Raw genomic sequence first — 24,689 nt, forward strand, 5'->3', positions numbered from 1 at the left:
CGTGGCCGTGTCAGCTGCCAGGAGGCGGAGTAGGGTGTGCAGTGATAAGGCCGGAGCCCCAGGGGGCGCAGCGGCTCATCACCATGAATATTCACACTGTGGTTTACCATAATAACACACTGAGGCTAAGCTTTCACACACAGATTAGCTATTAACACAGTTAGTGTAATCAACTGTATCGTGTGTGTTTGTGTGTGTGTGTGTGTGTGTTTGTGTTTGCCCTCAGTGAGATGTGATCTTTTTCCGAACACACACACACACACACACACACACACACACACACACACACACACACACAGTGAAGTCTCCCGCTACCTGAACCGACTGTGACATTCTCAACTAGTCATCCTGAATCAGGTTCTTGGACAGCGACACACATCCTGCTGCTTAAAAAACACACTGCCTGCCGGACACTGCACGGTGCAGGCAGCAAGCGAGTGTGTTACACCTCTGCCTTTGTGAGGACCACTCTTAGTTGGCTCTTGCCTCTTATGCAGAGGCATAAAGACACCTAATATACGAAGAGTGGTCGGGCGGCAGACAGGTCAGGGCTCTGTGTCATGCCGGAATGAGGTAGAAGAGGACGGGCATAAAGTCTCATCCACTGGACTATTGCGTCCTTCACAATGAAATCCAGCATTAAACAACTTAAACAAATGTGGCTTGTAGGCTCGTAGAAGCAGCCAAAAGACAGGGAAGAGCTCATTTCTCATGTCACATTACAATTTGCTCACATATAGCCAATAAAAAAAGTGATTCATGCATGTAAATTGCTACAAATTGTTAATTAGAGCCACTTTAAACAAGCCAAGAGTTTAGCCAGATGATCTAAGCCACCCCATTTAGTAAAATAACTAAAACTGAGCACACCTGAAATGTCTGTTATGATACTTTCAAGATAAAGGTAAGGGTCTACGAATAAGGGTCCTCACAAGTATATGAGCATGAACGTGTGTGTGTGTGTGTGTGTGTGTGTGTGTGTGTCTGAGGAGAGCGGAGGCTGATGGTGATGAGCGGTCGCTCTCAGTGGGAACCAGGGGGGCCTGTCGGTGTAGATAACCCCAGAACTGAGGCCTCTCGCTGGGGTGGAGGATGAGAACAGACGGCCTCCTGGAGGGTCCCAGCTCCGTCTTACTCCTGCATCACACACGCCATCCCCTCAACACTTGTTGCTCATTTTTCCGCAGTTCTTCACTTTCATTACGGGGTCTGCTCACGTTTGACTTCTTCTCAATATTCATAGTTTAAACAAGCTCATTTTGAGCAGTTTTTGGGTGGCGTTGCTTTGCTTATTGTACGAACACAGTCGAGGCGAGTACAAAACGCATGTTGGTTTATGTGGATGCGTTGAATAGCCGTGGAGGTAAGTGTGATTACAGTTTTTCCTTGGTTTGTCTCCCTCCCTCTTTCCTTCCCACTCTCCAGACTCTGATTCCCAGTGACAGCGAGCACACGGCCGAGCATCAGCTGCTGAGTCCAGCTAATTAGACCCCTGCATCTCCTCAGCGCAGCGTGAGTGTGTGCTGAGAGAGTACTCACTACAGCGCCGAGTCATTCAGCTCGTACTCGTATCCCCGGGCCGCCGCCGCCTTCACGCCCTGGTCGGCCCACAGACAGGACAGGGCATGGCCGAGGAAAGGAAACAGCACCTGTTCTTCGTCAAAGCACCGCCCACACGACAGGACAGAATGGGCGTGGACCTGCAAGAAGAGACGGAGACAGATTTATGGATGGATGGATGGATGGATGATGGATGGCTTGTCAGGGTGGGGCGGAGGCCAAATGGAAAAAAGGATGTGAGCGTAAATGACAGAAAAGTTCGGGAGTCTGTCTCTGCTCTCTAGACTTGGTAATCAGTAAAGATGCACAAATAAATGGATACGCACACAAACACACTTGAAAACACACACACAAATACACACACACACACACACCCTGCTGACATTTAATAGAGGAAATAATTTGGTCAGCATCTGCCACCAGGAAGTGTTGAGTGGGCGGCGAGCGTATGAGCGCCGATAACTTTGACAATGAAGTTCAAATCAAATTGAACGTCACAATCAAACCACCCACCTACCGTCAAACTTTCTGCACTCTATCTCATGCAGACAAACTGATGCTGTATGTGTGTGTGTGTGTGTGTGCGTGTGTGTGTGTGTGTGTGTGGTGCCAGACGTGGCAGCTGTGACTGCGGCGCTGAGATGCTGCTCTCTAGTGGAGGTCTGGAGGCAGTGCAAGAAAACCAGTAACACAAAATGTAAGGACACATTTAAGCCGAGAGGGAACAGAGTGAGGAAGAGACTGATCCAGAGAAAAGGTCTGAAGAAAATAAAACCAAAACAGAGGCACAAAATGTCAGATAGAAAAGACAGACAGATATGTTCACATGGAGACAGGCTACCTTGTTCCTGTTGTTAGCCAGGTTAATCCGGAGGACTCCCATGCCGTGGAGGACAAACTTCATGGAGGTCAGGAGGTTATCCAGCACTGCAGGCTGCCGAACACCAAAGTTCACAGGTTCAGGTCATGAATACAAAAGAAATCAGACAAAAGCCTAGTTCACTGGATCACATTACAAAACTATTAAAACTAGAACAGTCCCCTTTAATTCAAACAAGCCTACCTCTAACTCGATAGCCCCGTATCACTCCAATATTAAACCACCCATAACTGCTCAACCATCATTTAAGCTCATCAGATCGAAGCTCTGCATCAAATTGTACTCACTCATAGAAAGTCTAACAGTCACCTACAAAAGCCTGATTTTTTTCATCATGATCAAATGCATTAATCCTTGAGAAATAAACAAAAATGTAAAAAAAGCCCAATACACTATCTCGTAATATTAAAGAGGGTGAGAAAAAGTCCATCCCTTTATCCAGATCCACAACAAAATGTATTGGGTCTATTCTGGGCCAAGACCCAGCCTCCATTAAAGTTTAGTGGAAATTCGTTCGATTGTGTAGATTGTGTGTCCTGCCCACAAACCAACCAACCATAAAACCAACCAACCATAAAATCAGCCAACCAACCAACCAACCAATGGATGCAGGTGAAAAAACAATTCCAAAAAACAAACAAACAAACAAACAAACAAACAAACAACAAAATTTTTCTGACATTTCTAACTTTTAAAACTTCCATATTGTCAGAAATGCGCTTCACTTTTTCTACTGATGATTAGCTTAGCTGAGCATAAAGACTGGATACAGGGGAAACAGCTGGCCCAAGGGTAAAACATCTCCCTGCATCTCTAACGCTCACCGATTAACATGTTCAATCTCATCTCTTTAATCTGTACAAATACTGACCTACAAAGACACATTGCGGCTTTACATGTGATTATCTTGTACATCTCTTTATCAGGTCATATTCTAAGAAAGTCACTGATTTGAGTTGATTCAAATGCACTGAGCTGATTGGAAACCGGTGCCAGTCTGAAAGTTTTTGCACACATATTTAATAATATATAACCCATGTGTGTGCTCTGGATTCTGTTTTGGACTTGTTGCATTTAATGCTGCACAGATGGAGGTTTTGGCTCCTTGGGGGCAGCAGAACAAACTCTAAACACAGCACTGACAAATCACCTAAACAGGTTGGTGTGGGAGACTCATCTTCTATTTACACGTCCAGGTGATACAGAGCAACATTAGTATTTATGTGAGGTGTTGTTTCTGGTCATCTGACTATTATTTGTCTAATAGTCCCTCTCTTTTAGCTCTTTTTTAGTCTCTACCAACTCTTGAGAGAGATACGTGGCTAATTAGCCACTAAATGATCCAATGTGTTCACCACCTAGTCTCTTTATATGGCATTTGGTGGTGTACAGTTGGGTTTTTTGTTGAGAACAGCTCCAGCTCACAAAAGCACCATGAGGGCAGGGAGACTGAATGAAAACTGTAAAGTCTTGGGCCATAAAAAAACAAACAGAAGACAAATCAAGGAGCTAAAGGAGGCTTAAAAACTCTGCAGAGTCCGCTGATAACCATCTGTGTGTTTGTCAGTGTAAGCGCCCTCTTTGATCCATTGTTAATATGAAAATATTGATTAGTGCAGCTGAGGATTATCCAAACATGCCCTTTGTCACTTACGCTTTAATGGTTGCTATAACGTGTACAATGAGATACTGACAGTTCTAGTGTGGCCCCTTAAAGGTGCACTACGTAGTGTTGGGGAAGACATTTTAATCAGAAGAGAAAGATCTTCATTGATTGATTTTTTGTATGCATTTCCAAACTAAACAAACAAACTGTCTTCATTTACCTTCCCGAATAAACTGAATGATCAAACTGCGTTTAAAGGACAACAGAGTTTCGTGCTGTTTTACTTTGTTTATATGTGGCGGACCCTGCCACCTTTCTACCTTCAAAAACTGTTCTGGGACCTTATTTTTTTGTCTAAGAACAGCTTGTTTATTCAGTTATGGAAAAGATAAATATTTCTGAGTTTGTATTATTACCCCGTTAATATTGTAAATATTCAAAAGTTCTGAGTTTGAATTTCTTCTCCAAAACTCCATAGTGCCACTATAAATGATCGAATTCAAGCTGGCTGGCCCTGAACACACCACTGACTATGTTCTTCCTCTTTTCTGCTGCATCTCAAATTGTGCATATATGGTGTATATGTACGTGTATGTGGGGCTTATCGAGTGTGTTTGCCCTCCATCGCACCCTGTGGACCGGCTATCAAGCTTATTGGGAGTGTAAGAGAGTGAAAGTATCAGGTATCGTGTAATTGAAACTCATAACTCTGTTTTAGTGCTCGGACAACTTGGGATTTTAATGATGAGCACAGCGACTCCTGCAGAGAGCTGGCAAGGGTGTGTGTGTGTGTGCGTGCGTGTGTGTGTTTGCGTGCGTGCAGGCATGTGTGTGTCTGTTATACCCTCCATCACTCTCCTGCCAACTAAAGATAAGCCTCACATTCCATCACGATTCTATCACAGTCTGGTCTCTTTTCTCTGTGTGTGCGTGTGTTCTCCTGGTGAAATGTGTGACGTGAGATAAGTCAGCGAGGTTGATCTAACCACGGGAGCCGGGCTGAGGGGCTGCTGACACCACGGTGTCAGGGACAAAATTAGTGTCTTTCAGGAAAACCTCAGTCGACAGCGCTGCATTGATTTGTGTCAGAAATAAGCAGCTCCGGGCGTTTGTCTCCCTCTGCCTCACCGACGCTGTCATCGCCTCAGATATGTGATTTTCATTATGACAGCATTCTTACAGTCTTAAGAACAACACACAGGATACTGGATCTCTAAGGGTGCATGTTTTATGAGCATGAACGTCACTATAAATTAGGCTGTCGGTGATATACGGGCGATGGCAGCCTTATGGTTTGAGAAGTTTATCTGTATATTCGACTGAAAGGCTACAAGCAGTGTTGATTGTGTGATGAAATAGTCTTTGGTTTAGTGCCCATGAGCAAGACAATGAAAATGGAAATAACGCCAGATATACACATTTTCTATGAGTGAAGTCCTCTCCTCTGTCACCAGGATCCCTCTGAACATTCAGTCCTGGCAAGTCTTACCTAGACCGTTCTATATTCTAGCTGAAAACTTTGAATCTTTCAGTATCTATCCCTGAAGAGGTGACAGTATAGAGTAATCGGCCACTTCACATCACTTGGGCCCAATTCCAATACACACCTACCCTCTGTTTTGTGCGTTAAGGAGGCATTTATTGGATTTATCAAACTGCTTTGTGTTGTACAGGTGTCACTGCTGATCTGTCCACCCCCCTGGACTTAACGAGCAAATAAAATTATTGCCTGTCTCATGTTTCTGACCCAGTCGTTGGTTCATTCTTCCTTCCTTCCTTCCTCCCTCCCTCCCTCCACCTTTGTACTCCTTATCAATTGTTTCCAAGTTCCTCCCTCTCTGACTCAAGGCTTACTTTAGTTTAGTGTTGACAGTAAAGGTGGGAGGAGGGAGGCCATGGCTAAACGCGATACTACAGACACTTGGTGTGTGTAGACAAAAAGGAGTTGTCCCTCTAAATATACAGTTAGTAACAGTGAAATGGGCACTATGTAGTTTTTGGAAGTTTTAAAATTAAAAATCTGAATTTTAATATTTAGAATATTGATGAGTTATTTCCACAAACTAAGAAATACAGATTCTTCCCACTAATGAATAAACTCGCTGTTCTCAGAGAATAATAAGGTCCCAGAACACAGTTTGAAACTAGAAAGGTGGCAGGGTCCGCCACTTATAAACAAACTAAAACAGTATGAAACTGTGTTGCCCTTTAAGATCAGTTTGTTATTCAGTTTATTCAGTCAAAAAAACAAAGAAAGTCTGTTTTTTTAATTTGTTTAGACCTATACAAATCAATGAAGATCTTTTCTCTTCGGAGATGAAGGTTGAATGTTGAATGTCTTCCCCAAAACTACATAGTGCACCTTTAATACCAGTAACAAACACTTTACACTCTAAATGGCTTCAGTAACCCTTTCAGACAAACACTGTGCCGGTCTCTTAATTTGTTACTGACCAATGCATGCCTGCGCGCACACCCACACACAAACACACACACACACACACACACACACACACACACACACACACATCCTGGGGGCCACAGGTGTGTCATTGTATGGTAATCTGACTCTACCATCAGATATACGTCACCTCTCTGGAAAAGTATGGAGTAATAAGACACCGTGTTTTCACCAGTGTGTGTGTGTGTGTGTGTGTGTGTGTGTGTGTGTGTGTGCGTCTGTGCGTGTGTGTGTGTGTCACTTTAAAAGGAAGTCCAACAGACAGGAATCTCACACAACTTTCTAACCTTTGTTTCCTGCTGGTTGTTAATGCTCCCCCCCAACCATCACCACCACAGTTTAAAGCATTGTGAGAACTGCGGTTCACTGTGCGTCAGTGGAGTTATTACAACTCCCATTACAACAGTCTAAGCACTAATTCCATCCACATACACTGAACTATTGTTCTTGTCCGGCCTGTCCCCGAACACAGAAAACTAACCGCCGTTAGCAGTTGTCTCGTGTCGCAGCTTCTGCCACAGAAACACAACACAGAGAATATGAATGGACTGGCGGTGGCTCGACACTGAATCATTAACCAAAGACTGTTCTGATAGTAATGTGTAACTGAGTATGTGCATTTAAAAGTTTACTGACGTCCCACACCAAAAACTCCCAGCTGCTCCAGGTGATAAAAACCCCTCAGACATGTCGCATTTTTCAAGACGACAAAAAAAACTCATGCACACACCTGAATCAACAAAGAAGCTTCCAGGCTGAAAAATACCCCCACAAATTCAGTTTAAAATGTTATTGCCGTGCCAACATGTGCACACACACACACACACACACACACACACACACCCATACACACATACTTATACACACACATACTCACACACATAGCATTACTTGTGTTGACTCAGACTTGTGTGTATTGGAAGAGGATGAAGGGAGAGTCCATCAGCCTATCCACAGTAAAAACAACACCACGGCCTCGGGCTGCAAATAAAGGAAGGATGAGACAAAGAGGAGCCCCCTTCCTACCTTTCCCCCCCTTACTCCTCTCACACGGGCCCTCCTGTCACGGTCCTAACGCAATACGAACCTGGCTGGCAGGGTCACATAAAGCCAGACAGGGAAATATCTTACAGCGTCTAAATGGGAAATCTGAGAGAGGGAATAGTGATGAGAACCTGTCCAGTTCAAGACGGGGTGGAGGTGTTTACTACTGCACTGGTGGGAACACAGACACTTGTTCGAGACAGCACGAAGGGCGTCAGAGGGAGACACAAACACACATGTGGAACAATATGCACAGAGGCCTGATAAAGAACGATGAGCTCATTTATCTGTGAGTGTGTGTGTGTGTGTGTGTGTGTGTTTAAGGGAGGGTGTGTCAGTGTTTACTGTGGGAGATCGGGGATGTCAGCGATGGGAAGGGAAGGGCAGGTTTGTGGGTGAGTGTCATTTTCCACTTGAAAATAAGGGCGTCATCACCTGAGAACAAAGGCAAAGCCAACTGACAGGAGAGACAACAAAAGATGTTTCTCGACTGTCATTGAACATGTGTTGATGCTTGTCTGCATGCCTGCACATGCACAAAAAATGCACTAACATATCTCTGTACACTGATTACATATTTGTGTAAATGCAATGCAAGAAGGTTCTAAAATTTTAAGTGATGCAGAAAATAATTTGTGTCACTCCTTGGTGCTTTTTAGTTACCTTTCTGGGCAATGAAAATGTTAAATAACTCACTCAACTTGGTGCTGCGTAGCATTTAAAGGTTTTTAGCAATGCTAGCACCACCGCTCTTGGATCGGTTCATTGGTTGGTTTTACTGTGAAGTTCCAGAAATGTTTTGTGGACTGCGAATCTTCACCCAATTTTCCATCGACATGAGGGGTGAGAAGATAATGATTGAAGTTGTATTTTTGGGTGAACTTGTATTGTTATTTTGCACCTTTGACAGCTAAAAATATCAATTTGGTTTAAGATCAAACGCCTGAAAAACTTCTAGCATTCCCATCAGCCTCTGCAGTACTTTGTGTTTAGAGCTAATTAGCCAACGTTAGCATGCTAACACGTCAAACTCAGATATTAAACAACATCAAACATCAAACCTGCTAAACGTGAGCATCTTAGCGTTCTTAGTATAAGTCTGTTAGCACTAATGTTAGCATTTAGCTCCATTAGCATGGCTGTAGACTTTTAGTCCTGTTTGATGTTTTGGTACTGATATCAAAACAATACCTTTTTTCACTCATTTTAAAAGTAAAAGTAAAATAAAAGTAGACAACAAGAACTTTGATCAAAGACGAGGTTAACGAGACTGTAAATTGAACAGGACATTCAACGCCACATTTTGCGACTTGTCAGTTCTTGATAAACATTTAATTTGGTACCTACTCAAACTAAAGTTGTTTAAAATATCGTAATATCAATAAATATTGATGCTGAATATTTGAGCCACTGTTAATAACAGCAATAACCTCTTAGCTGCCTTTTTGGGCTCTCCTCTCCTTGAATTGATGCGCACACACACACACACACACACACACACACACACACACACACACACACACACACACATACACACGTACAGCACACAATCTTTATCATATTTATCTTTTCATAAAATCTAAAATACTCCAAAATCAATGTTGTGTCAGTTTTTTCCTCGTTGTATCCGACACGACATCAAGATGATACTTTTCAAGGTCTGGAAGTTAGAAAATTTCCGCATCGTAACAACACTTGCTCAAACTGATTAAAGCAGAAATTGACCTGCTCGAATGTTATCTTACTTTCTCCACCACGGTCTAATAACAGAAAGTATGACGCTTGTGCTGACAGGAGTGAACAACAGATAAGGTGACTGAGACGGGAGAGGCAGCAGAAGGAGGTGAGGCCTCTTTAATATCTAGGAATGCATTCAAACATCCCAGCTGCCCGAACAAACAGCTGGGAACTTCATATCAGTGTGAGAGTGCAAAATAATCCTGGCCGGCCAGCAACTGCCAAATTTGACAGTGTTTTGCATATTTTCAGGACATGGATAATATCTTTTGCCTATAAGGTGACCTCTCTCTCTCTCTCTCTCTCTCTCACACACACACACACACACCAACCATCTGTGTAAACACAGCTCTTTAGTAAATAGTCATTTTCAGTTCAGTATGAACTTGAGCAGTTTTATTGGCTGTTTCACTTCACTTCACACAGTGTGAATTGTGTTTCAGAGTTCATTGCACATCCTCTGCATGAAGTTTACCCTGACGGCTTCATAATCACAGTGCAGGTATCAGAGGCACGATGAAGACAGAGAAAGCCTTTTCTGTCATCACATATTAATTATGCATATGCATAGCAAAGAGGAGGAAGCCAGGAGAGAAGAAAGAGGAAAAGGTAGAGAATAGCAGAGAGGGAAAGAATATGGGAAGAGGTTAGAGAAGGGGGGTGTGGACAAAGACAAGGCTTCAGGGAAAACAAACTGATGGGGTGAAACTGGTGTGTGTGTGTGTGTGTGTGTGTGTCTGTGTGTGCTGAACCGTTTCATCCTCCCCACCCCATCCCAGCCCCTAATACAACGGAGGAATTTGGCTTTCAGTCGCACACAGACACAGAAGGAAAAGCAGATGGGAGCCAAACCGCTGCATACCAACTTGGATCTGACCCTGTGTGTCATGAGAAATCTCAGTCCCCCACAGGAACCGAGCATCGCCTCGTTTTCCATCACACCTCCATCACTGCTGCCTAAGGTTGCAGCGACACACCGTTCCTAGTCAGTGACTCCTATTGTGTAAGTGTTTAAGTTATTAGTTTATACCTGGTTTAATGTCTAGAATGCTTTTTGAGATTATAACAAAATGTTTGTTAAACCCTTTTGTTTTCATTCCTTGTAAGGTCATTTTAACTTATCGTCATCATCATCAACATCGTCATCTTGATAACAATAACTTTGACATAGCCCCCTGTAGCACAATATTTTCTGAGATGGTTTTTCGTACCATGAAAAACTCAAACCGCTTCTGCCCTTTCTTCAATGTCATCTAACTTTCACTTTAGTCGAGCCTGCAGCATAAACTGACGTCTTGACTTTCTCTATTCTTACTTGACACTAAACTACGATACGATAGCCTAACCCAGAGCTGATTAAATAATAATAATAATAATAATAATAATAATAATAATAATAAATTCTATTTACAAAGCGCCTTTCAGGACACTCAAGGACACTTTACAGAGGGACATCAGAAAAAAACAATGGATAAAAAAAAAAAAAAAAAAAAATTATCAATTTAAAACATTCAATAAAACAACATTCAAACATCCAAATACAAAGAAAGATCAACTGAAGTAATTTCTATGTTTTCTACAACTTTTCTACAACAAGAGACATGTTGTTTTCCAGCTCTCCTCTTCTGGAACCCATGACAACCTCACTGTATGCTAATGGACTGTTATCTGATAAAAAACAACATCAGGCAGGGTGAACCAGGCTGGAGACTGATCAGGTGTTTCTGTGTGTGTGTGTGTGTGTGTGTGTGTGTGTGTGTGTGTGTGTGTGTGTGTGTGTTTCCAACCTTGAAGCTGCTGAGCTCTTGCTTGGTGAATCCATTACTGTGGATGATCTTCATCTGTTTGACCAAAGTGCTTTTTCCGCTCTCTGCCGCACCTGGAGGAGAGTTTTTAAATAGTGGTTAAAGGAACATTATGTAACTTTTGAAGGGACAATTTCAACATAATGCTGCTTTAAAAACACAAGCTCAAACGGAATAAACTTGCATCTATTTATCTGTGATCAGAAGACTGTAATGATTGGACTAGTTGATTTGACGATCCACAAAACAGTAATTATCAACTATTTCGATAGTCAATGAATCATTATGCAGTAATTTTCAAGCAAAAATAGTCAAAAAAATTGCTGTTTTTTTGCCTCTTTGTTTACATCCTATTAAACTGAGTATCTTTGGGTTTGGACTGAGAAGACAAGACATTTAAAAACATCACCTCAGACTTTGAGAAACTGGGCCGGACATTTTTTTGCTATTTTATGACATTTAGTCGACCGAGCAATTAATCGTTTAAAGCAACATTATGTAGAAATTGACATTTTGTGCTATTTGGCACCCCCCACAGTTTCTGAGTGCAATACTTACCCTAACCCAGGTCAGGTTAGGTCAGGATGTAATGTTGGAGCTCACTACAAACAAAACGCATGTATGTTGAAGTGAACATGAATGTAACGCTGTGATGCTACCCTCTCACTGAAGTTACACAGTGCAGGAACTAGTGACAGAAACAGTTTGCTTCAGTTTAAAGATGCACTTTGTAGTTTCGGAGACACATTTTTTATCAGAAGAGAAAGATCTTCAGCGACTGATTTTTATATGTCTAAAAAAAACCTAAATAAACAAAATAATTTTGTTTTCATGACTGAATAAACAAACTGACCCCACAGAACAACAGTTTCATACTGAGTTACTTTGTTCATATGTGGTGGACCCTGCCACCCTTCTAGCTTCAGACAGTGTTCTGGGACCTTATTCTCCTTTGAGAACAGCTGGTTTATTCTAAATATTTCATAGTATATTGCCTAAATAATATTGTAAATATTGAGATACGGAATTTAAATTTCTCCAGAACTACACACTGCCCCTTTAAGGTAAACAAGTAATTGTAGTCTGAGCCCTAGAGGTCAGCCTGAGTCATTCACCAGCAGTGGTTCCTGAACATATTTGAGTCTGTCTCAAACAAACTGGTTGGTAATCTTTCCAGCCTGCATAAGGCCTGTTATCAAGTCCTCCACATGAAAATACACAGTTATGGACACAGGTGATATACTCTATATTACATGGGCACACACTCAGGTAGATAACAGTCCGGAGGATAATCATCTCTCAGGTGAGTTGAAGCAGAGTTTATATCAGTCTCACCCAGTAGGAGTATCTTGACCACGTTCATCTCCCGCTTGGCCGACTCGTACAGGTCTCTGTCTATCTTGGCGCTGTGTATCTTCGCCTTCTTCTCCTCTGTGACTTCGGTACCGAGGCACAGTCCCATCCCGAGCGCTCATCTCCTCTCCGAGCCCGGCCTGAGAGGAAAAAACTTAAGTCCACACTGGGATCAGCCCGAGTTTTTCTCTTCAGGCTGCATGCTCCGAGCCGGCCAGCTACTGCGCAAATTGCAGGGTTACTGTGTAGAAGAAAAAAAAAAGTCCCTGGTTCAAAAAAGTTCAGGCCATCTCCGAAAACACCCTTCAGGCTCTCAGCGGGAGTTGTGGGACAGAGGTGGTTTTACGCATCGCTCCAAGTGGCAGATCTTAATGGTTGGTACTTTCTCCACCGAGAAAACACCGGGCTGTTATGTCACTGTGCGCCGCAGCGGTTCAAACTGAGCTCTGCCGCCTTGGCAAAGACCCCAGATAATCCGAAAAGTGCCTCCTCCCACTGCAGCCTGTAGCCTGCAGCCTGCTGCTACCCAGATGGAAAAGTTTTTGGACTTCCCTTCCTGGGAAGTGACGTGCGGGGACTAAAGTGCTGAGTGCGCAAATCCACGCAGTTCACCTGTGCGTGCTTAGAAAACACAGCACGTGTATTTCTGGGTGTATTTCCTTAATTACGCACACGTAATTCAATTAGAGACGCGCGAAGAATCAGTTTATATCATTTAATATGGCGCCTTACTATAAATTGAACTTCTGCATGCCCACACAGGTGTTTCCAAGCCATCTCGGCTGATCACAGCAGCGCAGCTATGTACAGTATGTGATACCATCAACATCAACACACTAATGAGGGTGACTAACACTGAACTGCTCCTGCAACAAAACTAACAGAGACTAGTTCACCCAAAAATGAAAACTCAATGTTGATGGTAGCTAGTAAAGTAAAGATGTCAGTGTGTAGATGACGTCTTTTCAAATCAAGTTGAAATCTCTGTGCTTCATGAGACCTGGATTACACTGGATAAGATGTATGGAGCCATTTTGCTCTTTTTCATTATTTCTAAACAAGTCCCCATCAAGGGGATAATGCTGCCACAGTGTTTCGCTGTGAAGCTCCAGAGATGTTTCGTGGACTACAAAACTTCACCTGACCTCCCATCAATACCGAGGTGAATAGATAATGTCTGAATTTTGATTTTTGGGTGAATTTATCCTTTAACCCTGTGGTGACTCCTTTGGTGGTTCTGAGCCACAGTGTAGGAACCACTGCACTGACGAAATCCTTGCAAAAGAAATGTTTACATATCCTTCATACAGTCATTTCTCTCTTCCCCTCGTGTTCATGTGTTTGATTGCATTTAGTTTAATTTCCAGCTAATGACTAGACTCATTATTTTGACATAATGTTATTCAGTCCATTCATTTATTGATTTTCTTTTTCCTAATATTTGTAACTAATGAAGTGGGTGTGGAGTGGCTTTCTGTGTATGTCCTTCTTGATGTTGCTTCGTCATTTGTTCTACGTCGGTTTTTTATTAATTTATTTTTGTTTTAATGTTAAACTTTTATGTTTTGTGTCTGAGGACCACCTCAAGAACCAGATGATGCATCTTTATCTGCTTATTACATTTTTGAGATTGGTCTGACACCTGAGTGGCTGAGATTCACAGTGGGACAAAGGAAAAACACTTAAAGCCAGTTCTATCCAGTTGCAGTGATTTTCATGTGTCTCACGTTTATCTTTTTTTATTTAATTCACAGAGCTCTTAATAAAAAAAAACTTCTCAGACCAAATGTATGTGGAGAGCAAGATCTTGCTGTGTCAGTATCTGTGCAGAACATGATCTGTGATGTGCTCCAGCTGAGTGATTGGATCCTTCCTGCAGGAGCTCCTCTGGGGGGGCTCTGCTCGGCGGATTAGAGGCTCTTTGTGTTTGTAATGACGCTGTAATGACGGTTTGCAGTTTTTGTTCCAATCTGAGAGCAGCGTGAATGAGAAGGGACTGCTCGGATTTAGCAGTTTTCTGAGCGGCTGCGGCCTCATTTCACTGAGTCAGTGAACCGTGAGTATGTGCTGATCCAACAAAGATCTCTGTCATCCGGCTGCATGCATCACGCTGCTGTTGCTGCTGCTGTAAAACAGACATCAGATGACACTTTACCATATTAGCTTTTTATTTATTAAAAGGGAAATTTACACATTGCAGTTTAGTGATTGAAAAGTTGTGAAAAGTCCCAACATCTAATATTTAGAAACTTATTTATTTCTCAGCCTGCCTCCATCCCACAGATACACTGTCTCACAACATTAACAAGTCGGCCCCAAGTATAATATGTCCCCATTTAGCAACAGGAACATCCTTCTTCAATCTAAAAAGTTTGCAGAAGCAGTTTAACAAAATTAAATTCTAGTTTTTTAAAACACATTTGGAAAAGAAGAAGACTGAAGAAAGGACAACTTTAGAAACTGCTACAGAGACACGCTGGTAGTTTAGAAATGTTTTATACAAGTCACAGCCCTTAAATTAGTTAAACAGTATAGCTTTGGGAATGAGGCACTACTGTCATTTACAGCGCTCAAACTCACTAACCTCACTCAACTCTCTCTCACTCACTCACGCACACGCGTGCACACACACACACACACACACACGCTTGGTGCAAATTCAGGTAGTTAAAATCCACAGGTAAAATTAAAAGACTAATTCACTGATCATTTTCTGTAGCAATAATGTTTTTTTTTTCAGGATGAACTAAAAAATAGTGAAAGAAATTAAAATAAATCAATGTTTTTTAAGTGTATTATAAAACAGACCACATTCAACTTTACTGATGACACTGATAAAAAATGATCATTAAAAGCCAATATGGCATAAAATCTAGAGACATAACTGACAATGACGTCAACTTTTTGTTACAAGGTTATGGCTTATTACAAACTTGACATACCACTTGTACACCTTTACAGGAACAAGCAGTGAGTGGTTCCTTGGACAAATGATACATCACAGAAGATGACATTAAAAAGTTTTCTGTTGAGGACAAGGGGTTTAAAGGGACTTTGCAGATTAAATCATAGAACATTTTATGTGTTTGGATTCTTTGGGTTCGTGTCAAGGCAGGTCTATTCTAATCCCAGTCGGCTGCAGTAGTCTGTATAGATAAAGACAGAGAGAAGCTAACCCAGCAGCATGTAGGACACACTGCCATACCAAATATTCAAAGCAGGATATTCCCCAGTGGACTAGCAGACACCGTCTGTCCCGCTCCTTGGTCTTTCCACCGGGGCAGGCCCAGTTTAACATGGACTGTCCATCTGGGTCAGTTGAGTCCACCCTCTTAAAGCTGTGTGTACCAGGACGAGTAAATCAGACACAGAATCAGATCTGAGGTCTCACTAGTGAGCAGCCTGGGCTGCAGCTTCACTCTGGTCCTGCTGCTCTCTCTTCTTCATTGCCTCGATCACCGCCATCTCCTTGGCCTCCTTCTTTTGGTTCCTGGCCTCAAACTGCAGCCTGAGGACACCCGAGAAGATGATAACAAATTTGAGATGAAAAAGTCAAATCAGTAAAGTGTCAAAATGATCTTTAAAGAGAGATATAAAAAGCAGATGAAGATGACAGTCCCTGACCTGTTTTCAATGATCCTCTGGACAATGTCATCAGTGGTGAGATTGTTCCCACTGTCGATGGTCCTGAAGATCCCTCTCTTCCTTGGCTCCTGCAAGCAGAATGTAAATGGCCACATCAAAGCTAAAGTTCCCTACTCATTATCAACAATTAGGATAGAATGGAGCAATGAAACACTTAATTTGTGGAAGTTGTGTAAGATTTGAACCAACAATGTAAACTCTTCTGATAAGGTATTGTGTAACAACTTAAGGAGCATGAATGACCAGTAAAGACTACACTTTGTCACCCATGCTAGCTTATAACATGTTAGCATCTACATCATATCTATTGTCTTTATTTAAACCAGAGCCTTTGAATTGTGGCATTAATACTCATCCAGTTTTTGATGATACCAGTGGCACTATAATTATCATCATTAAGTAATTTATGGAACATCAGTTGAAAGTTTAGAATAAAAAATTGCTTCATAACTTATTTATAAAGCTTATTAACAGTGAAATATTAACTGGAGTTTAATTAACAGGAAATATAAATGTACCATTTTTTATTTTTTTTTAAATATTTTTTGGGGCCTTTTTGTGGCTTTATTGAAAGTACAGCTGAAGAGGGTGACAGGAAACAGGATGAGAGAGGGGGAGTGACACGCAGAAAAGGGACCCAGGCCGGAAGTCGAACCCGGGTCCGCTGCGGAGCTTCATCACATGGGACGCCTGCTCTACCAACTGAGCTAAACGGCGCCCCAATGTACCGTTTTTTAATGACGGTTATTATAAAGTGTTACCATGTAATTAAACCTCTAAATACTTTGTGGTATTCATCCATATGATTTCTCCCCCGCTCATTGCTTTGTGTGTTTCCTACAGAGATGCACACTGTTGCTAAGGAATATTGGGAGTCAATTCAGTGTGCTCTTCAAAACACAACACAACACAAACACTGCCTCAGTATGAATCCGACTGTTGACCAGCAGAATATTTTGACCTTAAAATAATCTCTAAAATCTCATACATAACACATGTACCATATAATTGCATTACAATTGGGCGGGCGTGACTGTACGAGACAAAAAGGAGCCTGTACTCACAGCGTAGGGGTCTGACCCATCCTTGTCTGGAAACACCTCCGTCTTGCCATGACACACCAGGTCCACCTGCACAATCATACAATCACACCTAGTTAAACCAACTATCAAGTGCAGACATCCAAATAATATTTGCCCAGGAAGTAAATGCATGTCAGTGCCCTTACTAAGAAGCTCTATGCTGGAAGATGGCCTGGTCTGTTCTGACTTTCTCACAGTAACATTGAGGTTACCAATATAAACTCGCTAATAACTTTTTATAATAAAGATATCGTTACACATTCCTCACATGAACTAGTCTTTAAAGAGGCACTTTAGGTAGCAACTGTGTGCAAGAAGTGTGTCAAAGACAGATGTGTGTTTATATATCTAAGAAATTTAGAGCGGGATAACAATAAGGCTGTGATATTGATTTACCTACAGGGTATGTGACAGATCTGAACGTGCTCAAGTTGAGTTTTTCTTGTGGTATTTAAACTGTCCACAGGGGGCGCCACATGGTTCAGTATTGGATCTTATTGAAATGTACAATGTACATCAATTAGAGAGAAGCTTTGAAATGCAGCAGCCACACAATGCTCTATTGTCTGATTTACAGTGTCAGAGGTGTCCAGTAATCTGTTTTTAATCTTAGTCTGTCAAACTGTTGTGAGCTAGTTCTTAAACACAGTTCCTTTTAAAAACTTGAGAACAGTGACATTTTAAACCATAATAAAGACAAGTAGCTGATATTTATTTCTGGTATCATACTTAGAAGAATGGACTTAGGCCTCCACCAATGTAATGCAAATGTCATCTTTTGCTTACAAATTGTGTCAATGAACTCACAATTCACTGGATATAATTTACACATCACTCAGTTTAATATTAGAAAATGTGCCACTTGTCCTCCTTCATTTATAAGGGTGTCTTTCATGTGCGACCATCTTGTCTTCCCTTATATATGTACAAACCAAAGCACCAATGTCAACATTCAATTACAACTTGGCAGTTTAAGGACTAAAACCACGCAACTTTTTAAATGAACAGATTTGTTTGTGGATAGCAACACTTTGGCCCTTGAATTTCAAATAGACGTGACCATCCTGGTTAAATAAAGGCCTGAAAATAAACACATAAGATGTAATGTCATACAAAGGCAACTCACCTTAAAATGATCAAGCAGGTCTTTGCCTACTGCATACGGTGCACCAATCACCACCTCTGACACGTACTATAGAGAGACAGGGAAGAGGATAGCAAATTAAAGTCAGGTTTAAGTTTTATAATTATCAAACGATTCATGCAAATACTTCACATCAGTTGATGTCATTAACTGCTGAAGTTCAGCCAATGAGCATCTTTTTAGGTAGAGCTGGTGAATTCGCTACAGCATCATCATTAAGTGAAACTGATGGCAGAGCATAGCAATTTAGCGGTTAAGGATTGTGTAACATGTTTGGTTTGCGTAATGTTCTCATAAGTTGGTTTAACTTGAACACAAACACACACAGTGCAGATGGGAGCACAGAGACTCATTGTTCTAGACTGATAGCTGACCAGCAGGAATGAGGGGAACAGAGCCAAGTTCAGCCTGCAGCACTCCGAGAGTTCAAGCTAGAAATACACCCCACTGTGCTGAACATTTAGAGGTCTTTGCGTGTGTGTGTGTGTGTGTGCTTGAACTCACTCGACAGGCCAGGACACTCAGTGTTCGCTCATGGATGTTCATGATTGGATAGTTTTTCCCCTTGTACCGATTTACTTCCTGAAGAGGATAAAGAGATCATTTAGTACTTTTACATTTTCACCTTTTAGATATTCACCCAACATACTTGAATCTTATAAAGTAGTGTGATCTTAAATTTCGAGACCAGTCTGAGCTGCTCCCTGCAATGAACATTAAGTGAAAATTTTGCTGAGATCTATGTTAGCAGATGTTTGAAATTAAGTGTACCTGGTCAAAGTGCAGACCTACGATGACGTAGGGTCTCTCTGCCTGCTTATAGACCATCTCTAAGAAGTCCACATGGCCAATGTCTGCAAGGAATTTGTGGTCAAGGCAATAACAATAACACTCACAACAGAAAAGATTTCTACCAGTATTAATAACTCAGTTCTGATTATATTCTGCATGATAAGGATACGGAAGAGATCGAATGCCCCGGCCACATAGATGATGGTGTCTCCGGGCTGTGGCTCCGTTCCTGAGGCAAACTGGATGATCTTTTGGGATGTCTGGAGGAACTGAGACACACCTGTCCATGGACTGTGGCCTTTAGGACCCTTGAACACAAGAAAGACACAAGCATTTATCACACTGGGAACATTTTATAAAAGCTAGAAGATGTCCTGCTTTGGGAAAGATGTTCCACTGTTAACATATACGTTTTCATTAGGATTCATTTAAATTACAAATTTTGACTAAAATATAACCCATTCTACTAACCTTCCCAAAGTTGTCTGTATGCTGCTGGTAATCCGGATTGTCCTGCACACATTTTTAGAGGAAAAAAGATTAAGAAACAGTAAAACAAACGATTACACCATTGCTCATTCAATAGATAATTAGTACACACAGGGACACTAAAGAGGGATTAATATTTTGCATTTAAAGGTAAAAGTATAACTATGAAGCCTTTGCACAAAGCTGCAGTACTAGCTGTGTAAGTACAGGCAAAGCCTGCCATTGCTCTATATTGAAAATTTAATTAAAGAATGTAAACAGTTACTGAGGTGAATGTAATTAAAGAAGAATCATGTAGGATATATCCATCTTATATTGCAGCAGTGCTATCAATGGGTAAATCTTCCACTGAACATAAAAAAAAAACAAATGCTGTCAATGCCTTGGGTTGAGTATAAGCGCATCTTAACTCACCATGTTGCTGTGATGGGCTTTGGTCATGAGAAGCATTCGACCCACTAGGTCAGTGGTTGAGACGCCCTGTGTGCGTTTACATTCCCGGTACCGTCCCTCACGCTTCACCTCTTCGTAAGTGTCCTTCCCATCGACTGTCAGCGTAATGTCATCTGGTAAACATAAACAATGACATTCTAACAACTGCAGGCTTGTCTACAACATGTGCATCACATAATACACAACAGGAAATAGGATTCAAAGAGCAGCCTTAAACAGACTCACCTCCGTGCACACAGAAGTCACAGTTGTACTTGTCTAGAGTCTCCAGTGTGGTGACGTAAGGTGCTCCTTCAACTATCTCATCCACCCACTTAATGGCCCTCACCATCTTGTAGCGTTCTTCTTGAGTGAAGACTGGAGGACCCTTGTGCTTGGAAATCTCAGCTTTGAGAGAAGTAAGAGGTAAGCTAATGTTAATCATTAGCACATCACTAACATCTGTTTTAGAGCATCTGCATCCAAGAGCACATAGTGTACATAGTTGAGACTCATTTGATTAGTTACACTGTTACGCACAGTGCAGTTTACCATGACTTTCACATGACAGGTTAAAATATGTGGATTATGTCCTGATATAAAACCAAGCTTCTAGACTAACAATGTAAAAATAAACTGGTTTAGTGATTGTATGAGAAGTGTAACCCCTAGTATCGGGTGGATGCACTATGCTGTTACTGTGTGTGACTTTCTACCCAGCACAATCTGTGCTGTTCAGCTTGTTGCGACTAAGGTCCGTCTCCGTAAAATATAGTCTTGCTGCGTAGATTCCGCGAGGTAGAGTGGAGAATAGCTTCTGGGATGCTGCTGAGACATGCTGTGGTGCAGCTGGTGGAAACATGAGCATTGACTAGAATGGCCGCGATCAGCTCTGGCGACCCTATCGCAGTTGTAAAGCAGCCATGATGGTCCCAGTGGAATCTAGGGGTTAAAAGGGGTTCCCTTTTCATGTTTCTTTCATATGCCTTTGTAATTATTGTTTGCTTTGTCTTCTGATGTTTATGTTTGGAACTGATCTAAATCTTTTGAATTGACATTGGGGTTGCAGTGGTAGGAGATTTTCAGGGTACAATAACCATCTGAGAATATATTCATTTCACGGTGTCACACAAATTATTAATATCGGTTACGCTGACCCTTAAATGAATGAAAATAGAATAATTTTTTGGGCCGAACAAAAGCTTTCTTCAATTTTCAATATATTGCTATATTTATTATCATATTTATTTCCAATAACAACACTATGGTAGATTTCAATATTGAATGCACATGGTATTATAACCATCAATTTTCAGACTACAGTATACCTTGAAACGGTTATAATGCTGCAACCCTATTTGGAAGAGGATATGACTTTCTTGGCTTCATTTCCCCCGCTGAATAAAGTGAACATGTGATTTAAAATCAGTTTACCTAAAATAAAATAACATTTTATAAAATAAAATAAAACTTGTAATCCAGATTAGCTAAGGCTTTGTATGTAGTAACCAATGAAAAATATCTTTGTGATCAAGTTGATAAAGTAGTTTTCATAGAAGCATCCACAACATAATGTGTGTAGGTGTGTGGTAGCCTTACCATCTGTATGCACGCCAACTATGAGGTAATCTCCCATGCCTTTGGCCTGCCGCAGCTGGTTGGAGTGACCGTAGTGCACCATGTCATAACTGTGGAGATGTGAAGAAGAGACGACAATGTCATTAGCAGGAAAATCAATAGACAGTTTGAGCACTTGAAAAAAACAATACAGAGAACAAAAAAAATCAATCAATCAATGGAGAGACAAAGAGGCAAACATACACAACAATAACGGATGTGGCATTGAGAATTAGCTAATTTAATGTAAGATAGCTTTGACAGGCCAATTACCCTGCTTTATTGTTTTACACTCTTATCTTTAATCTCTTTTTATGGAGACATTGCACAGTACAGCAGTGTCAGGCCTTTGCTGTTAACCAAAATATGATCTTTAAGTCAAGCAGTGTATATCCCAAAACACAGACTGATATAGTTTTTAACATGGTGAAATAAAGTGATAAAGGTTACTGGGAGAAAGGTGATGATCAGAGACACACCGCGTGCCGCTTGCTAATGTTTATTTACTTTCTGTCATTCAGTAACGTCTAAAATCAAGGCCTTTCTGCTCTTATCCCATCATTCTTTGCTGACATAAACCACAGGAAATAAGAAAGTAATGATGTAATTTGTAGTTATATTTACTGTAACAAAAATGTTATACTTGGTTCATATTACACATTTGTGCCAATCCAAGACAGCTCAAATAACATTTAACTGACAGAGTTTTAAGGGAGGGAAAGCAATTCCTGGGCCACTTTCTTTTAGGCCTGTGTTTCAAACACTTCTGTATCTCTAGGTTATTTTCAACAGATCGGACCAACTTCAATAAAAGAGCCCATAAGTCTCTGGGCAAACCTCTCTTCTATAATGACATTACCACAAGCTGCTAGTCCGAATTCTCTTACAACAATAATCCCCCAACATCCCTCACCTTGCCTGGATGGGATCAGTTAGACACTACGGTATGCTCCCAGTGGTAAATCTATCTTTTTCAGAGTGATGTCTATGCAGATCAGTGTTTGCCCTTTAATAATCTAGCAGACTTGAGTGACAACTTCATGACAGTTTTATTGCTCCAAGAGAAACAAAAAGCTGTCTAAAAGTTATTTACATGGGGCCAGAAAATCTTCTTTTAGAGCTTTCAATTGCCTCTAAATCTACACGTATTGCATTTCTTAGTAAGTCAATAGAGCAATTACACAAAAAGTAGAAAACAATTTGATTTGATTACTCTGGCAAAATGAATGGTCTCCTAATATTTCATCTTTACCCTCCTTCTCACCATTGTCTTTATTTATATGTCTCAATATGTCCCCATGTAACCCCCAAACAGAAGGAACCCATGCCCACCACACCACTGTTGCATCACACTGAACAACATGTTCACTATGTTAGTTATTTATAACCGTCACATGAGATGGGCCATGTTAAACTAGCCACCCGCAACTTGACCACTTCCTTGGGCAGGAAGTGAGTCCAGAAAAGAACTATGCATTGCACATCGGGAGTTGGTTGTCCCCTTAGCTGCAGCTACATCATATGAGGATCACAGTTTTTCCCTAGTAGCCCAATAGTGTGACAGCAGGGTTTAGATAACAATAATAACAGTCAACAGATATGGCTGTTGGAAATATGAATTGGCTCTGAATGCCAAAACCAACTCCCAGATGTCTATATCAGACTGACAGGCAGACAGAAAAATAGACAGAAAGGTAAGGATAAATGTTGATAAGTAATCTTGAGATCAATTCTGAGGGCCAACATTGATGACAACCTTTGGTCGTACTAACAGCTGAATTTCACATATGAGAGTGTAGATTGATTTAATCTACAGACTGCATATGTCCTTGGGATGATTTACCAAAATTCATTAGAAATGCATATAAAAGCACTCCAACTTCTCTTCCGGGCCAGCTGTAGGAATTTCAGTCCTGCTTGCAAATCTTGGAATCTAACATAACACTTTATAGGTTTTCATCTATAACTATAAAAACCATATTTTCAGCTATGTTTGGTTAAAGTTTAATCCACATTTCAAAGTATCATTCATAACAGCCTTACTATGAGGTTAGTAGACTGTGACCAGAGAGGACCTTGTCCCTAACATAATAACTGATAATAACATAAAGTATATGATGGCAGTCATTGTGCAAGAAGATCGTTAAGCAATAAGCTAGTGTCCTGAGGCTTTCTTAGTCAAACACATTAAAGATAATGACGTTAATCATTTGGGCTGAGCTGCAATAATAAATATAACATGAGAATATATTTTTGTATTCGAAAATAACAACAATTAGGTCACTTTGTGGGTAAGTAACGTTAGCTTAACCTAACACTGTAATTAAGCTAGTTATGGATGATAGAATGGTTAAACTCCTGTTGCTAAGTTACTACCTGCTAATGTAAGTAGCTAGCTAACATTAGCATGCTGCCCCCCCCCCCCGGTTCCGGATATGTTATAAGTTACAAAATGCACGCATATAGGACAACGAAATGTGATAAATTAATTAACCAAAACCAAAAGTAAGCCAGTGACAGGCACGGAGACTCACCAGCCGTCGCACCACAGCCGGACAACGCGCTTCCTTTTCTCCGGGCTGCACACTGAAGCACCCGGCTTACTGCGACCGGCTTCATCCCGCTGGTCGTCGGTGGCGTGGTGACCGTTCTTGATCATTTCGACAGGTTCAGGCAAATAACCAAGAGGTAGCACAAATAGAAACTAAAAGTTGAAGTATCTGGCTCCGTTACATTCGGTTTCGCTCACAAATTATTTAAAAAGGACGTCTGCTCCGTCTCGGGTTTTTCACATAAGCCAGAGTGACACCGGCCAACGCCTCCAAGAATACTACGTCACATCGAACGAATCTTCTCACGCTGACGTACACATTGCATAATCGCGTCTGTCACGTGATCATGCACAGCCTATAAAAAATCCTCTTTCTGCAGTGGAATGCACTGTGTACTTCTACTCCATTACATTTCAGAGGGCTTTTGTTCCCTTATTCCCACCTACAAAAACAAAATGCTCTGCTTAAGTTTTTCTGCAGATCAATATTT

General features: G+C 41.2%; 2 protein-coding genes across 2 annotated transcripts in view; both read right to left on the reverse strand.

Annotated features, from left to right (window-relative positions):
* The window catches only part of gnav1 (guanine nucleotide binding protein (G protein) alpha v1), a 28,188-nt gene extending 15,238 nt beyond the window's left edge, over nt 1-12,950 (reverse strand). Inside the window, exons 1-4 of the mRNA XM_030434322.1 lie at nt 12,429-12,950; nt 11,076-11,167; nt 2,402-2,494; nt 1,540-1,700 (exon numbers count right to left, since the gene is read on the reverse strand). Coding sequence (XP_030290182.1) covers nt 1,540-1,700; nt 2,402-2,494; nt 11,076-11,167; nt 12,429-12,555 — 473 coding nt within the window. The 5' untranslated portion in view covers nt 12,556-12,950. The remainder of the gene's footprint in view (nt 1-1,539; nt 1,701-2,401; nt 2,495-11,075; nt 11,168-12,428) is intronic.
* Nucleotides 12,951-14,596: 1,646 nt separating this feature from the next.
* On the reverse strand, nt 14,597-24,501 carry pcyt2 (phosphate cytidylyltransferase 2, ethanolamine). The gene is made up of 12 exons (XM_030431321.1): nt 24,182-24,501; nt 21,630-21,718; nt 20,277-20,438; nt 20,013-20,164; nt 19,581-19,622; nt 19,279-19,417; nt 19,089-19,171; nt 18,822-18,899; nt 18,300-18,365; nt 17,156-17,221; nt 16,071-16,159; nt 14,597-15,954 (listed from the first exon to the last, which is right to left on the reverse strand). Exons 1-12 carry the CDS (start codon nt 24,304-24,306, stop codon nt 15,837-15,839), a joined length of 1,209 nt encoding a protein of 402 aa, XP_030287181.1. The 5' UTR covers nt 24,307-24,501; the 3' UTR covers nt 14,597-15,836.
* Nucleotides 24,502-24,689: the final 188 nt, after the last annotated feature.

Source organism: Sparus aurata, chromosome 1 (assembly GCF_900880675.1).
Source record: "Sparus aurata chromosome 1, fSpaAur1.1, whole genome shotgun sequence".
NCBI classification, from domain to species: domain Eukaryota; kingdom Metazoa; phylum Chordata; class Actinopteri; order Spariformes; family Sparidae; genus Sparus; species Sparus aurata.

Bases quoted from the DNA above. Each gene is read 5' to 3' on its own strand.
- pcyt2 (XM_030431321.1), bottom strand. From the start codon at position 24,306: ATGATCAAGAACGGTCACCACGCCACCGACGACCAGCGGGATGAAGCC. The intron at 21,719-24,181 runs GTGAGTCTCCGT...ACATCTCCACAG, and splicing joins CGGCTGTGGTGCGACGGCTG to TTATGACATGGTGCACTACG. The intron at 20,165-20,276 runs GTGAGTCTGTTT...TATGTTTACCAG, and splicing joins TGACTTCTGTGTGCACGGAG to ATGACATTACGCTGACAGTC.